The 18,217-nt window shown below is 30.9% G+C and overlaps 1 protein-coding gene across 1 annotated transcript in view; it reads right to left on the reverse strand.

Moving 5' to 3' along the window:
- Window positions 1-3,008: 3,008 nt before the first annotated feature.
- LOC128162913 (uncharacterized) overlaps window positions 3,009-18,217 on the reverse strand; it is a 35,079-nt gene continuing 19,870 nt past the window's right edge. Inside the window, exons 7-18 of the mRNA XM_052826332.1 lie at window positions 17,960-18,096; window positions 16,062-16,197; window positions 15,640-15,735; window positions 10,595-10,734; window positions 10,026-10,117; window positions 9,070-9,154; window positions 7,911-7,982; window positions 5,937-6,032; window positions 5,453-5,611; window positions 4,739-4,834; window positions 4,005-4,290; window positions 3,009-3,282 (exon numbers count right to left, since the gene is read on the reverse strand). Of these exons, the coding sequence (XP_052682292.1) occupies window positions 3,260-3,282; window positions 4,005-4,290; window positions 4,739-4,834; window positions 5,453-5,611; window positions 5,937-6,032; window positions 7,911-7,982; window positions 9,070-9,154; window positions 10,026-10,117; window positions 10,595-10,734; window positions 15,640-15,735; window positions 16,062-16,197; window positions 17,960-18,096 (1,418 nt within the window). The 3' untranslated portion in view covers window positions 3,009-3,259. The remainder of the gene's footprint in view (window positions 3,283-4,004; window positions 4,291-4,738; window positions 4,835-5,452; window positions 5,612-5,936; window positions 6,033-7,910; window positions 7,983-9,069; window positions 9,155-10,025; window positions 10,118-10,594; window positions 10,735-15,639; window positions 15,736-16,061; window positions 16,198-17,959; window positions 18,097-18,217) is intronic.

Consider the following 18,217-nt stretch of genomic DNA (forward strand, 5'->3'; position numbering starts at 1 on the left):
AGTCCGCCAAAATGGCACTGATACTTATTACGTGTATTAACCCACAAATTTGATTGGTCAAAAAGTATTGCAAGTAACCCCTGATGCCGAACTCATTCTAAAAAAACACATTTAAAGAAATCTTATAAAGTTGATACAAATGTTATCATTTAACAATAAAACGGTTACCGTATTATGTGATACTTTCTGATCTGGCTAGGAGCGTAAAAGATGAGACAACACATGTATTATGAGTTTTTATATATTATGACTTTTGTAGACAACGCCAAATAAAGTGGATTAACTCGGTTGACATACCAGAGTAACCTTCAGGATAACGCAGTGTCAATAGCTGTGCTTGCTTATCTGCACAATGCTTTTCAACGCATTTAGTTTGCACCGTCCTTTACTTATCAATTCTCGAATAAAGAGATCAAACGAACTATAAAATTAAACTTGCCACTCAATACATAGCTGTCTTTTTAATATGTAAAGATAAGTTTAATTTTCAAAATTGACGTAATTAATGATTGCGTTTATTCTAGGGCGTAAATAATTTATAATACTTATTGTATACTATGGTAGTCCTCACTACGTATACTTTCAAACAACTGGATCATCGACACATATTTCATTCTAGTGACCTCTGGTGATAATTGGGAAATTAGTCTCAGTTTTCTATCCAACAACAAGCAAATTTGTTTTACTTTATATGCAAACCAGTATACGGCAGAAAATTAAATATATTCTGAAAATAAGGAGGAAAGTGGTTTGAATTTATCTATTTTCTAATATAGTGGCGAAGTCTTATTTTCAAAGTTCACGTAATATACAAATGCGTTTATTCTGGGGTGAAAATAGTTCTTATATTTTTAATTTAAAAATACTAATTGTCAATTGTGGTCTTAATGTTCTTTTAATATTAGTGATTATATTATACTTTCAAACAACTAGATCAACGACCTAAATTTCATTCTAGTGATCTCGGAATGATAATTTGGATATCAGTCAAAATTATCTATCCAAACCAAGGTTCTTTTCTTTTGGATTTAATATGAATAGTAAAACGACTTGCAAGGTGGGAAGCAGTAAAATAAAAAGATGTTTAGTAACTTATTATACGTTTTACAAAATGAACATCTAAGTTCAAATCTCAAAATACCTATATTTTACTATAATGGCTAATCACGTCGGTATGAGCCTATAAACCATCATGCGAGAAAAGATAAGTTGAGATGCGATTTCGTTATATAAACTTTAAGGATAATTATGGTGATTTGCAACTATTTGCAACTTATTCAAGTCAGTATACAAAATAGTTCAGTTGACAGGCCATTTAGGGTTTTTTTTCTATCTGGAGATTATTTTATGTATATGTTAGATTTTTGTGAGTCAGTCTGTAATCTGAAAATAAACACAAAACAATACAACTATAAAGTACGTAAAATGATAGGATAAACACATAGAAATCTTACTTTGGCAAAACAAAAATGATTAAGCAATATTTGTTTATTACTTTGGAGGTTTTTGTGTTTTAAAAAATTGATTTTGACTATTGAACTTGGTAATTTTTTTCTTATTTTAAATCCTGAGTAAATTCAAATTTCGGTGGCATGTAACGATAAATTCTGATGTTGACATAAACACTACTATGTTAGAATTAACCTTTGTTTATTGTTTTGGTCTAAATACGCTCTACGAAATTTGCTAGTGGGTTATATCTTGTGATAAAAAAAGATTCGTTGCAGTTTATTGAACTAAAAACGATGCTTTGACATAATATTTTTTGATGATCTCTAAAATATGTTTTCTTTTTAGTCGCCTTTGAAATAAATGAATGACAGAAAATCGCTCTGTAGATATCACAATATATGTGATCTAACGCGGGGAAGACAAGGAAGCATATGAACAATTTCGCGTCTTATTTCGATTGCAATAATTATACACTATCAGATGTTAACTATAAATAGCTTACATTTATTCCTTGATATAAAATGAGATAGAACAACACTATCCCGCGCTTTCCACCAAAACAATAACCTTATCAGGTAAAGGAAAAACATCTCACTTTTATAAAAAGTGCTCCTAGAATCCTCTTTTCTCCTCTAATAAATAGTTATACGCCCAGTTCTCTAAAAACCTTCCCTACTTTTATACAGTTTGCACGGAAAATGAATTGCTGAATCAAAGTGACACATACATGTTATATGGGATTTTAGAAGAACTACTGTGGAATCATTAGATTTCGTGGTGGCTCAATTTTCGGAGAATTCGTGGCAACCTCTCATCCACGAATATACACCCCCACGAACTAATAAACTAGGGCTATAAGGTCATAATCCTTTTCTATGTATACAAAAATACACGAAATTACGTCCCCTCAAACCTGTAAAATTTAAGCAATCCACGAAAATTGGCCCCCACGAATTTTAATGATTCCACAATATTTAAGTTGAACATTATTCAAACAATTGATAAATGTTAAATGTGAAGTTCAAAATAAACGGAGTAGTGTTATTTTAGACGGATGTTCGTATCATAAACATCGACAGAGGAAAGCCTGGCCGAGAAATAAAAGCATAATTATATACCTTTCAGCAAATATGCGATAAAAATAACATATGTGCTAGAATACCCTTGCTCAGTTCTCAACAAATCACACCAAAATATATTAACCTTATTAAAGTTCTTATGTTTCTTATATGTTAAATCTGTTCACAATGCTTTTTCCAATCAAATTTTCACGACATTTCACTTTTAGTTATGACGTCATCAATGTTTAAATCTATGTAAAACAATCTAATTTCTGATAAAAAAAAATATCTCTAATATTTTTACTTTGAAATTGGTCTGTGTTTTGCTGATTACATATTTGAATATAAGGTATTTGATAACTTAAGATTCGTTAGTTCGCGAAATTATGTGATTGAATCTTCCATTGCATATGCTTCCGTAACACCCCAACTAAAAATACTGCAATCAATTTTTTGCTTCTTTTTGATGACCCGTTTAAAAAAAACAGAAAATACTTCTGATGTTAAAAAAATATATTTTATTCGAACACAAATTATGAATAAAGAATTATCACAATAAGAATCTATATCTTAAAGCAAATGCAATCACCATGTGCATGAACGTTACAATTCGATGTTGGGTATTCCATCCAATAGCACTTCCATCTCTCTTGGAATTTCCAACATTATATCAAATGGGCATTCAAGACCACTTTCTGGTTTTTCGGACACCAGTGCTTTAAACTGCAAAACTGTCAGTTTCGACATCATCCTTTCGATATATGTCCATCTGCAAAATATAACATCAAACAAATAACCATTACGATATATTATTCTATCAAATCCCAGATCACCCAAAATTGAAAATCTTGATTTCTTACTTGACATGCTGTATTAAAATAAGACTTGCATTGTTCGGGGTTCATGTAAATATTTGTCCCAAGTTACTGTTTTCATCACTTTTGACATGTTTTAACTAAAATATGCATACCTGTCAAAGACGTACAATTAATATCGATGAAAAAGCTTTTAATTCAGAGAAATTCTAAGAAACGAAAACTTATTTCTTACAAAAGTTTATAATGGGAAAATTACTCGGATACCTCGAATAATTTTTCAACGTTCTTATTCGGGTACTTGTTTGTCACTTGCTATGCAAAATCCCCGTAGACTTTTTTTTGGCTGTGAATTGAAACTCTACAAATTATAGAGGGCGTTTCTAAATCGAAATCTTGGGATTTCTTTTTACTTTTGAATGGACATTGTTTGAACTCAAAGAAATTATACAACATCCAATAATTTAGCAAAATGCGCTGCAATATTTTTACATGGTGTAATAAATTAGTCAAAGCACGTTTCATAGATTTCCTGTTTAGATTCTTTCGTTATGACAGTATCTGAATTGCAATTATCAAATTAGGCTAATATATAAATAATAGAATCAAATATAATGCAAAATCTATTAAATCTGTTTGGCATTTAAAATTATTAGAACTTTCATTTTATACACACTTTTTGAATTACTCGTGTTAGAATTAGCATCTAGTTCATCTTTTCTTTTTATAACGTCATCTTTTACATCTTGGACGCCATCTACAACATTCATATCTTCCATGATGTCGTCATCATCATTTTCATCTTGTTCTTCAACGTCATTTTCTACCGTGCTAGACAAAGAACGGATTCGTTCCCGAAGCGATTCGTCGTTTTTAGCAATCTCCTCTTTAGCGGCGAAGTAACTCATCTCCTCTTTAGCGGCGAAGTATCTCAAAAAGGTCATGGTCGACTTGTAGCCTTGCTGTAAATAAATAAAAGTTATATATATATATATATATATATATATATATATATATATATATATATATATATATATATATATATATATATATGAAATATTATAATCATGTTCAGTCGATAAAAAAACACAATGCTTAGTCCAAACGGGAAAATGTTTTTAACTGTATTTAAGATATTTATTAAAACTAGCTTTTTGTCCCTTTTCCCCTTACATGACTCAGTGTTCAAAGAAAAAAGATAACTTTTTTTATTATTTAAGATATTTTTTTATCAAAATTTAATTTTGCAAAAGTAATAATTTAAAGTTTGTATGTTAAATAATTAGTGTAAAATAATTTTAATCGATACATTTTTTTGGTTTCACTTTAAAAGAGGTTTTTATTCTTTTTTTTTTTACCACACAATACACTTGTTTTATTTTGTTTTATGAATGAAAAATCAACACTTACAGCTACAGCAAAGCTTCTGTCTTCCTCTTCCAACGTAAAATCTGAGGTCCCCACGTGACCTGTGTTTATTCCGACAGTTCTATCCAAATCTTCATCCTGTTGAATGAGAAATGGGTCATTGAAAGACTACATATTCATTTTACTCTTAAAACTTGAATAGTAAACGCGGTTTCATTGCAGTGCAATATGATTTATAGAAAACCCACGATCAATTCTGATTTTGATTGTAGTTAAAATTAGTAAATTTATCCATTTTCCAGAATGATAATGGCGAAAACATTTACCTTTTTATATCTTTTCTTGAAAAATTCAAATCAATATCAATGCATGTACACTAGATTGAAATTGGGTGGAAAAATCACCAAGTAGATAAATAGGAGAAAAGTGCAACACCCAGAAGAAACAACAATATATTATTATATTATTATTACGCTCAGATTATTGACTAATCTATGCCACTGCATGCATTCTGGGGATTTATTGTCATAACAATATCATCAAATAGAAATTTTATTTATTCAGAATATTTCATATCTTTGGTTTGTGTAAGGTCTGCCAATTCTAATAATCTTGAGCATTACATACATGCCATTGTTACGTTTCCATCGGTATTCATACGGGATTTGTGCATCAAATCTTAAAACAAAATGTATTCAAATGCGTGCAGCTATACGTAAGAATTGATAGATGAATGGAGATGGAGAAGAAACTTACATTAACAAATGCCCTTTTAACGTTTGTTAGCAGCGCGTTCTGGAGTGTGTCGAAAAATTCAAAGATGCCGTTAATGTCTCTCCTCTGGTAACCAAGAAAACGCTGCTGTAAACTGATCCCTGTGCCTTGTATGAAGTTCATCAACTCGTTGAAATTTATCTGTAAACAAAATCATTAAATTGTTCATAAAGTTTACCTGGTCTCCTACATGTACCTCCATTAATCATTTATTGACATACATTATTTATCCTAATTCTTAGTGCGTATTCATCAAAAGCTTCAATACCTCCATAGTACATCATTTATTCTAATACATCACGAATAACATTCCATGAAATTAAACGATAACATCACAAAGTGTATCTTTCATTAGAAAACAAATATAGAATCAGTTGTTCTTTGCTTCTATTATATTTTATCAAAATTACAATCAAACCCTACAAACACGTTGATGCACATAGAATGTGTAACAAAATTAACCAACCTCGCCATTTTTATCTTTGTCAAGGAGATCAAAGGCTTTCTGTACTGTGCAATCTTTTCCGAAAAGCATTTCACTGCTCTTTTTAGAGAAGTCGTCCTGAAAAAAAGAAAATTTTAATCTAAAACTACTTCAAAGTATTTCAATTATTTTAATCGAGAACTTATAAAGAATTCTTAAAGAGGCTTGGTGATCAACATACTAATCATCAAATCCTTTTTTAGTTTTAGATATGTTTTTGAGTCAAATACTTATTATCTCATATCTAAAAAAGTAAAATTCTTAATATTTTAGAAAACAAATCTCATATCTAAAAAAGTAAAATTCTTAATATTTTATTTTTAAAATTTGAATATTATCTTATATCTTTATAAAAAGCTCTTTTTAAAGAAATTAATATCTAGAGTAAACATGGCCCAAACCATACAGCCTTATTTAGCATACACGCAAGAGTGGCTTATTATATTGTTAAGTTCGTTTTAAAATCGTTCCCTTTCCAAGTTCTTGACAGAAGTATGTTCATTGTAATGATTTGATATAATATATTATATCATTTTCATGTTGAAAACTTAAATCTGATTGGTTTAGACAGCAGTTTATAATCTGTTCTATTATACTCAGCATTAGCAACACACTTGACAACGGGCAACACAACGAATTGTTACATGCGCGTAAATTCTGCGCGTACGGTTCGCCAAAGAACTGGGTTTGTCAATGGTTTTCTCGGGGGTGTCATTTCAATTGTTACCGTTCCAAACAGGCACTGTTTGTATAACATTCATGCGTATATATATATATCTTATTAAAAAAAAAGCAATCAATGGGAGATATATATGTCTCTAAGACCAACTCATAACCGTAATGTAAGCATTTCTTTTTTGCAAATGATAATTTTGATAATTTTAAGCGATTTCATCATTCCTGTTTGTAATGAGAAAATGATTTTGGTACCATTAAGACATCCTTACCTCCTGTAGAAAGAAAGAAAGAAAATTCTGTTAAGAAAGCATAATATAGCCGAGATTCACTAGTAGTCCTCTTGTACATGCGTGCTTGATGGCAATATATAAACAATATCATTCATTTATCTTCCCATGTTCTTTTTTTATATTAACGAAATTTAAAGTAAACCTGTATTTAGTTCTCTTGTGTCTAAAGTTATTTCCTCCAATTTTGAAAATTGAAAAGGAAATGACATACTTATTTCCAAAGAGTATGTAAATATGTATTGTAAAGAAATAAGTGAAATAAAAACATCAAATATTTCTAGGCTTGTCGGAGAAGAACATTGTCTGATTTGTCTAAAGAATTATACGGTGTATATTCTATTATTCTACTTAATACGTTCGAATTTTATTTAAGAGAAACCAATTCAAAGAACATCGTAACAGTCCAAAACAAATAACAATGGAATATCCGCAAGATGAATGTATGACAGCTAATCGACTAAAAGGTAACTGGAACGTCTGGGAATGTGACTTAATGACAGAGCTATGACGTCACAGTTTCGTCCCATTTGAAATATAGTTTCATCAATGTTCTACTAGAGGTACAAAACTCCACATCAGATAGACTTATTACTTATTCTATGATAGTTTATTTCTCTCAAATTGCATGAGATACCTCTAAATTGAAACTTACTTCCTTTCGAAAAAAAAAAACCCAGTATAATGAAGTACAATTTCATTTTTTTTTTCTTCAAAAAATTGCCAACTGACAACAGAATGGGTTTAGCACCTATATGTTAAAAGTTAAAAGTCCGCTGACACTTTTATAATTTTTTGTTGAAATCTTTTCAAAACATAACATTTTGGTCAATTGTTGAAAATTAAGAGAATTTTAAAACTTTGAAAGACAGGTGTCTCTTATAACCTTAAGTGGTGAACATATTATATCGAAAAGAACATTTTATTTTTTTTTCAGATGGCTTTTCTTCCCTATAGAAAGCTCTAACATATTTCAATATTTCCTTCTTACATCTTTGAAAGCATTTTCCAATTCTGACCGGCTAATCGTGTGATCTTTATCCAAGTTGTGTTTCTTCAATACCTGAAAGTGAAGTCAAGGTTTGTTAACGTTACTTTCATTTGTTCATCGATTCCACTACAATCATATCATGTAAGACAACTATTCTCTAACTTAGCAAGTTGTACCTATTGCGATTTTTTCAAGATAAAACGCTTAATTATCACATATGAATTATTTATGACAATTTCTATCTGAGATTTTCATTTAAAAACAAAGTTAGATTCAATCAAGGTAAATCAAAAAAAAATTAATCGTCAGATTTAGAGTCATGTAGCTGTAACACTGTAAATCAGAAAATAACACATTTATTACTTTATTGTGAATTATCGGGTTTTTAAAGATCATTTAAGTGGAATGTACGTATCTCTTATATTTTATCTGACTAATGTCTCATAAATGTTAATTAAAAAGAAAACATATAAGAAAGAAAAAAAGATGTTTTCCTGAATTACTTTTTTTCCTGGGTTTTAATTGAAAATATAATCCTCATCATGAAAAGAAAACTTAACTTTGTATATCAATCAACAGGCAGGAATCCTTTTTGAAATAAAAAAAAATCCTTGTGCCATAATTAAAAACCTACGAAATGGTTTAACCTTGTCCAAGTACCGGAGTAATAATGTTTCTATTCAGTTGTTGAAAATATAGATTTAATATCAAATAAAACAAAAAAATGTTGAACTGAAATCTTTACTTAGCCTCAATTAAAATAAAATTTCCTAAATTTTGACTCATAAGCTTGTAACGGGCAGTAATTGAGTACAACATAACAATTACAGTTAAAACATTAGAATAACCAACAATGCATGTAGAAGTTGTATCTTTTGTTATACTTTTAAAACATGAACCTCAACGTTATGAAACACTTTGAAATTGCAAATTGCAAAAACCTAGGGTTTTTTAATTCGATCAATAAAATATATTTGAGATATATAAAGCAGGTCTCTTAATTTATGCAATAGCTTCAGTTATCTTACTTTGCTCAAAAGTTATATCTAATTTGAAGTCTATTATGCCTGCAACAACCTGGTGTCTCTTAATAGTGAACGTTCTAAATCGAACATTATGCCACAAGTAAGTGTAATTTTTTATTAACATTGCGCACTACCTTCAAAAACTCGTCCACCGCCATCATAACTCGTCTGTGTTCTCTTTTGGCTTTTTCTTGGACCTTTTTCTGTTCCATTTTCATCCTATCAAAATTGATTGCTATTTTTAAAACTAACTGATGAGGTAAAGCCCAATAATAAGTAAGAAAAGTTACATTGTATCGTGCAAGCAAAGTTGAAGCGTTGTTAGAATTGAATTCTGTCATTCCTATAATACAATCGTGCTTATGAAAAAACAAAGACTATCAGAATTTTTTCCAGATTTAACATGCGTCATCACTCAGTTTAGAGAAACTTAAATAGCAAATATTGAATGCACAGTATGTGCAATGTTATTTATTACTGAAGGAAATTTTCATTTGCGCTGGGTTTGTTGGGTTTTGAATTATTTTTCAAGACATTTTAAATAAATAATTATGACTGATGTCCCACAAGAAATTTAAAGAAAGTACTGTATACTATTTGTATTGTTTAACAGGAACATGTAGTAAACTTTTGAAAAGTGAACAAGCGATAATGAATGTCAATAAAATATCTCACTTTAAAACATGATACAAATATTGCAACATTTTTTAAGAAATTTGAATTGAAAACGGAGGAATGCAATATTTTTAACCTTATTTTCTTTTTCTTTCTTAAGTTTTGCAGGTAATTCTTTTTTATATTTTACCTTTAACTGTCTAAATATATATCTATATTGAAAAGCGTCTGCTCGTTTATAACTGTTTATAAAATCTAATTTTTCTTAAGACAATTCTTGATTTGAAATGTAAGTTTAATTCTTTTAAACTTTTAAAATTTTAACACAGTAAGATAATTGAAAGAATTACCAAGGTTTTCAATTCTCTTTACTTTTTACAAACTTAATGCATCACAATAAAAAATAATGTCATTAGAATCTAATGCTTATGATGATATGTTCAATAATTTGATTCTCTGATCAATTCGTGCTTACTTTGCTAGTTTAGTATTTGGGCTCGGATCAAGGTGCACGCCTATTCTTTTCTCCAACATATACCGGAACACATCCGTCTCCGAGTCTGCATACTAAAGCATCGGAAAGATATCAAGCAGGTTAGACATAATAGCAAAACTCAAGTATTTTTTTATTAAACAATGCCATGCAATGATTGATTTTATTTCTAAAAAAAACCATACAGGAATTAGAATTAACCTAAAGCAAAGCAAAGTGCATGGTTGGCAAAGGGAAATGTTGTATCTGTTAATTAAGATCAATAGTCAAACATTTGTCTATTGTTCAGACTGAATAAAGATGCTATCCTGTAAATAATTGGGCAAGACTTGTCATTTGAGAACTTTAAGGCATTGTATTAACAAAAACGTTAATAATGAAATTCTAAAATTATAATTTAAACACACATGCGAATAAATACCCATATCTCTTAAAAATGAACTTGTCTTTTTTACAGCGTATCCATTTTCGACTTGAAATTTGATGAAACATCAGTTTAACCATAAAAAAAATATGTATGTATCAATTGATAATCACTGTAAATGCTTTACCAGTAGAAAGCCAAGTGTTTTGGTTGGATCCTTGTGGCGACGATCGAACCTTCGCCTTCTGTCAAGCAGTTTTGGGAGATCGTCTAATGGCTGGAGTTTTTCTAAGAAACTGTCGTTTGAATCCATAGAGAGCCACCATCCTGAAAATTAATCAACGTCTTAATTTGTACTATAATTGTTGCTTTTAAAGGGTCATGGTCACGATTTCGGTCAAATTTCGTTCTACATTATGGTCAACCAAACTTAAAGTGTCAGTAGTAAAGTAATAAGCAAGATTCAAAGCTCACAGTTCTTTGTCATGTAAACAAGGTTCGTGCCATGTTTTTTGTGTACATTGAATGTGTATAAAATAAATTCGGATTCTGAATGTGAAATAGTTTAGCATTTGCATACACTGGAATAAAGGATGTCTAAACATCAAAATTTGTTAAAGACATTTACATCTTAAATGTTGCTACTCTAAAAAAACAAATAAATGAGCCAATAAACTAAATTTTGCTTTGAGGTCCATAGGATACTTCACATTTAGCACGACAAGCTTTAAATAGTCATGCAATAAAAGCATTGATTCTATCTTTCGCGTTGTTTCAGCAGAACTGCAGACTGGTTACAATGTTCATTTTTCCTATCATTGATTCCCGAGGGGCCACACATTTCCTCATACATGTATGCCTCCCCATTTGGGATTCTACTTAATAAAATAGTGAATGGGATATCATTTATCAAAGCAACTTCATATTTGACTCACTGTTTCAATAAAAAATGATGGTTATCTTTACTACTTTATTAAAATAATAAACTCGAATTTTTGGGCTTTAATACCGATAAATCGGAAGAGCACTGTCTTTTTTTTTCATAAATTTTAAACATCATTGGTACTTGAAGCTTACAAGTTTATTTTTATTTTTTCTCAATCAAGCTTGGCTAATTAATAATCAAAAATTCCTTTAAAAAAATCCGGAAATCATCTGAATTTTTGGGATTTTACAATCTTGCGCATGTGCATTACATTCACGCTAAATCACGGGAGGCTCTTTATTTTATGTTTCTTCAATATCACATTTGCATGGATAAACTCAGAAACGATAAAACAAATGCGTGTTAATTTTTAGTGGAATTTTTTTCTGTTCATCAAAGAAAATACGGAAGAATACCCTTAACACAGTGCATTTGCTATGAAAAAAAAAATCCCGAAAGTTTCGAATGTCAACATGGTGCGTAAAAACGTTGTTGAAAAAATGTTGAATTCTGCAATTAAACTTTTCGAAGAAAGGTGTTTACAGCTTCAAAATGGTTTGTTATGAACATTTTAACTCTTGATTTCAATGCAACTTTATTTTCTCCAAAATATTTTTGGAGCGATTCTGCAATTTTCTGCTACATTACGGGTATATGGGATGCATTTTATCTGTGGTGAAGACCTTTCCCGAGCACAGTTAGATTATTTCAACTCAGCAGAGTGTAGTGAAAATTAATAGCATTATTGTATGCATGGTTATGCAAATGTCAACAAAATAGGTGTGTCGATGTATCTATTTCATAAATGTCCGATATCATATGCAGTGTCAACCATTGCACGCACGGGTCAAAGTCTAGTGTGGTTTATTTCTTTTACTGTGAAATGATAATTAATCTATGTCTTTGCTATTCTGTATTATAAATAGTTGAACGAGATGAGTTGATGTTGATAATGAATTAATAATCATAAAAGTTCTGTTATTGATTTGGCGCGATATATATTTAACGGAAATTGAAGATCAACAGACAGAAAATTGATTAATATTTAGAGAGAGTAGGGGATCAAATGTTTTTGCTTTTGTGAGATTGTTTTATCAGTGTTTTCTATTTGATATTATTTAGACAAAATAGATTTTATCTTAAATGCGTAGACTGAAGTTATCTTTATGTTTAACATCAACTCTGCACGTGTAGTTTAATGAGATAATAGTAAAAAAAATTTGAAATAAACAAATAAACTACTATTTCAAATACCATTCTTTTAGTTAAATATTCATTTTTGCAACTACGTTTATATGCACGATATTGCAGTCTATAGAAATACAGAATATTTCGAGCACAATTTAGATTATATATCAGATACGTACATCGATAACTGACAAGATTCTCAAACAGTATACCGAAAAAATTAAAAACTCACAGTATGTACATGTTGATGAATAAACATCATCTCCTTCAAAAAATGTGGTTTATCTAAATTTTAATTTATTTTTTCTCAATTGTTTTGTATTCTAAAGGTGAGGTTAAGCGTAGAATTAACATAGGCCAGTCTTAGCCTTAAGATCAAACATCGCGATATTCTTTGGTTTCTGGCATTGCGCCTGATATCTTGTCAGTCTGCCGCTTTTATCTTCAATGTTCCATTAAAATTTCATCAATGACATTTTTTGAAAGAAGATTAAAGATCTCAACAAGAATTGTTGATTTGCTGTTGTCTTTGTTTCCTAGACGTCAATTCATCTCACATTCAGATTGAATCAGAAATTACAAGGGTTCTCTTTCAAGCCATTCATCAAAAGATATCTAGAACAAATAGACTTAGCATCTACGAACCAATTTTCTATTTACAAAACATCTTGTTGGGAACTTTCATCAAAAGGGAACAAACAGTTGAAATATATATGAACCAATTTTCTTTTCATAAAACACAAGCAATGCTTCTACGATTGATTTCTTGGATTCATAAAACATCTTATTTGGAACTGATTTCTTTGATCAATTTTGACGACATGTTTGATTCTTTCATACTCTATCAACTAAGAACTCCTTATTCGTAGCATACATATTATGTGAACTACTGATATTTTAAAAAATACATTGGGAACAGTAATTCTATGTATTCATTTATTTTGCCTTGATGTATACATTCATTTATTTGCCTTCGGCGACGATGGAGATTTCAATTTAACGACGACCAAACAAAAACCGAAGTGAAACCAATGCAAGCTTCATAGAAATCCTACGCATATAAATGTTTATTGTAAAACACAAATAGAATCACAGGGCACTCAAAAATCTATACGGAAACCACAGAAGTGATATTGTGTTTCTTGACGATGCATGATAATTCTTGCATTGAAATCTCAAGAGCAATAAGAAAAATTTCTAGGAATTGGTTTTAAAAAAAAACGGAAACCTATTGAGTGTAAGGGCACCTTGATCTTTATCATCTAAGAAAGAAATATTTTTATCCACCAAGGTTACACTGAAAATAACAAATCTCCAAGCAGAGTCACCCAGGTTATTAGATCCTCGCGATTAATTATTTAATCGAGGCGTCTTGTATTTTCGTCTTGCCAAATCTTGATTGATCTTTCCAACGTGATTAGTTTATAATATCTCCGTAGGATAACAAATTTTGTGCAACTTGACAGAGATAATTGCTATGTACTACAGAGAAACATATGTCACAGTGATGTAATCTGAGTAATGTTTTTTTTCTTTTCTGCAATTTCATCATACTACATACTTGCTATCATTAAATTTGTTCTCATAACCTCTAGATCAATTTGATCCAAGTAGGTTCTCTCTTTTAAAATTCGATATATGCATTTATTTGTAGACATACTTTTGATGATAACCTTAGAAGGACCGGTAAATTCGGACCAATCAATTGAAGTCCAATTGGTAATTAAAGCTTTTTAAAGAAAAAAAAAACATTAACGAATGCGTCCCTTAAAAAGTACACTACTCAATTCCATCTTTCACAATAGTCTCTATCTACGAAGAACCTCTGCTGATTTTAAACAGTGCATGGAATAAAGATTTCAGCTTGAAGACTTTTTATCATCCTGAATATTACAATCTGGTATTTGGTCATTGAGGCAAATTGTCTCAAAGAAATGTGATTTTTGGATGACAATAACAAAAATGACCTTTGGGTGACCTTCAGAAGACCTCAGATTGTCACCAGGTTCATCAGCAAAGGAAAAGAAAGTTACTTAAAATCGAAGAGACGGCGATGGTGTCAATAATTTCTTGCCTTTACTTGTCTAGAATACAGAATTGTTCAAGTATACAAAACAGCCTTCTATGGTTGCGTAGATAAAACGTCGTCTTTGCTACTGCCAACTTAATTTTATTGTGCCGTACCTCTTTTTAAAAAACAAAAATTTTAATAAAATCATCAAACAATTTCATTTTACTTTGAATGTGTTGAAGAAAATGATGCTACCTTTAATCTCAATAATCGATATCAATATTCATCTTTTGATTACGCCTACATAAATATACATGTATATGTAGTCTTTCAATTAACAAAATCTTTATAAAGATTAAATAACGTTACGAAAAAATATTTCAATTGCTAATCAGACCGATTCAAATCAAATGTGAATCTATTATTGCGTTTCATCAGCGCACAAAAATGCATTATTACTCATCCGAATCAAACAACATTACAAATTATGTCCGACATAGCTATGTAGATGATGCATGGATGAACTTCAAATAAGATCAGATTTGCATAAAGTGCACACTGTGTAAACGGCCTAGTTATTGAGGAAATGCACTGGATTATGTCAGAAATCTTGTTCGACAACTCTATAGAGGGACATGAAAAGCCAGTTGCCTTATTTACAGACGCTTCAAAAAAAATGTGATCTAGCTACCTGACATGGTTATTGTGCAAATGAAACTAAAGATTTTGACCCGATTTTGTCAAAGCGTTAGGACCGAGAGGGAGCGAGAGGAGAAAGATTATTTCATTGAATACTTTTATGAGCACATGTCGACCCATTTAATTAAAACTTCATGTAGTAACCTTTAAAAAAAAAGTAGCAAATTAAAATTACAAACTTGGTATCTTCATACATGTGCATTCGTTCTTGCGTTTGATGCTTCTGGACATGTGTCCACGTTTACAATGTTAACATTAACGGAAACAACCGAAGAAGCAAGTTTCGGGTTTCAAGCGTGAGAAAATGAAGTATCCCTCAGACAAAATTTCATTTATTTTCAAAATGCACTACTTGAAAATAAAGTTTATTGTCAAATGACTGTTTTACCATTGACGTAAACCGACTTACCGTCGTAGCAGTGGATGGGATAGTTACAAATTACTCCGCCGTCAACATATGTGTTTGTTTCTCCGTTGTATGTGTAATTGGTCGCTTGGAACATTCCTATAGCACGAAAATGCCCATTAAGTTAATGAAAATTCATTATGTTATTGGTTCTGTATAGAGTTATAAAAGGATATGAAGATAATTGTTCTTCTTGTTCATCATCTTGCGGGAAAGTGGGGCTAAAAAATGTGTAGCACTTTTGTATCAAGTAATTTAAAACTATCTTTCTATCTATCTACTGAAAATTGTGATGACTACTTTGCTGGAAGTATCTTCTGAATTATAAACTTTATATATTTATAACAACGGTTCTATAAATGAAAAGTTTATTTATTCCATCGGAAAGAAAATTATAAAAATTGAATATAAAGGTGTTTAATTACCTGGAATCGCCATGGACATGCGCACTGCTAATCTGATAGGCATATCCGGTGTAGTTTTTACGTGACAATATTCCTCGGTCATGTGGTTCAAATTTGTCACAACAACACACAGTTCTTTTCCAGTCTTTTCGTAAAGCTTAAAAAAAGGAAACAGCTTTTTCAAGTTCATGTCTGAAAAGTCAAATTCTTAGTGCAACGGATTTGTTTTCAAATGTTTGGATCATATTAATGCTATAACAGATTTCTCATATAATTAATCTATCTGAAGTGTCTGTTAGGCTTCTGCTCCCCCCCCCCCCCCCCCCCTCCTCAAACCATCCCCGCCTAAAAAAATTGTTTTTATAAATCCATGCAGAAATGGCATTACTTTGAATTGAATTTATATAAGAAAACGGGGAACTTATGAAAAATAGGCTAAATCTAAATAAATTTATATTTTTGGTTAGTTCAGTTATCTAACTACAAATGGTATGTTGTTCCAAAAAAGCAGAATGCTTAGGAACATCGAACTATTTCAATCATCTTTGCGTTGTTATACCTTTTTTTTAACTGTTTGTTGAAGGTAGATTAGATGAATTCAGATTGTGCAATTATCGTCTGCTTGCTGAATTTGTTGTCTTTACTTCAGGGGCCGTAAGCTAATGCACTACTATAAAGTGTTACATGTATTTATATTTAAAACTAATATAAATACAAAAACGAAAGAACGAGAGGTTTTTTAACGTAAAAATTACAACAGCCATCCAATGTGAGGTTTACTGTTTTTGGAGATTGGGTTACTCGAGCTATGCAATATATCTGACCTAAGATTTGAAATTTAACCCACGGTACAAATTTACACAATAAAACGAGATTCTAAGTCTTCAGTTTGCAAAGCTTTATTCTTTAAAAAAAATTGTCACTGGAATTCGTTTATTTGATATACATCCTAAATTGGTGTTTTTGTTCTAAACATCGTAAAGTTTCTGAAACTAAGGAGATGTAAGCAATTTGTTTTGTCTTTTAAAACAACAGAAGGAATTATACCATAAGCATTTAAAAATACAATGTATCTTGTACTCCTTTTTTCAATGTACTTTAGACGACACAATTTTCGAACAAAGACATGTCCAATGTCTAACATGATTCTTGTTTTTAAGCTTTGGGCAATTTTCGCCAATTAAACTTGTAGATGACTCAACAAAGAAGTTGTACGTTAATGACAAACTCGATCCAAGAATGCAGTTGACAGGGTCGTAAATGTGAAGACTTCTCTATTTGCGCTCAATTTATATAATTACGAATTTAAAACACCTCCTCCGAGACTCTAATTCGAGATATTAGTATTGATTCTAGGTTAGAATTGGTCCACAATCGTCATTTTTTAAATCATTTTTTACTATTGAGATTTAATTATCTTTTACGAGCGTAATTGTACCATAAAGTGAAATGTGGGTCCCCACACACTACTTGAAAAAAAAAACTGCAACTACGCATCACAACGTATGCAAGTTTGGTTAATATCCCCTTACTTAACCAAAACCATCATCATGTTTGTAAACTTACAGGCGTAGGTCTGATATTGATTTACAGTCAAGCGCCACCAATATAATACACGTATAATCAGTAAACTTACTCCCCTTGATGGTTTGAGACCCAGTCAAACCCTTACATTTACTTTTTGTGCCAAAAGCTTATTATTCATATATGTACACGTCGATGTGAGCTTTGCGTTCATCACAACTAACTATCAAATGTTTCACACACAAATTAGAATATAATTCTTGATAAATTAGAATATATATATATTCGGCACCCAATAAAATCAAAACCAAAGTTGACATCTCCGTAAAGTGGAATGTCTCCAGTCATAAGATACTTCCAAATTTTCAAAAATTAACTAATCAACAAACACACACCTCTCCAAAAGTTACGTCTTTATTGCCCATCTTCTTTTCAATCACTTCCCCGAACCAGTTGTAGATTCTGTTGCCGGGATTCCAACCGTATCCGGTCAGAAGATTAGGCAGAAGACTAAGCACCCCAAACTTGGCATCTGACATAAATAAGGTATAGAAACTACAAAGTTCATTCAAAAGTATCATACACCGGTATTTGTCCAAAAAAAATTTATGGGCATGATTTTTGGACTAAAAATCAGCATACTCACGTTATAA

The sequence above is a fragment of the Crassostrea angulata genome, chromosome 9, assembly GCF_025612915.1.
Source record: "Crassostrea angulata isolate pt1a10 chromosome 9, ASM2561291v2, whole genome shotgun sequence".
NCBI classification, from domain to species: domain Eukaryota; kingdom Metazoa; phylum Mollusca; class Bivalvia; order Ostreida; family Ostreidae; genus Magallana; species Magallana angulata.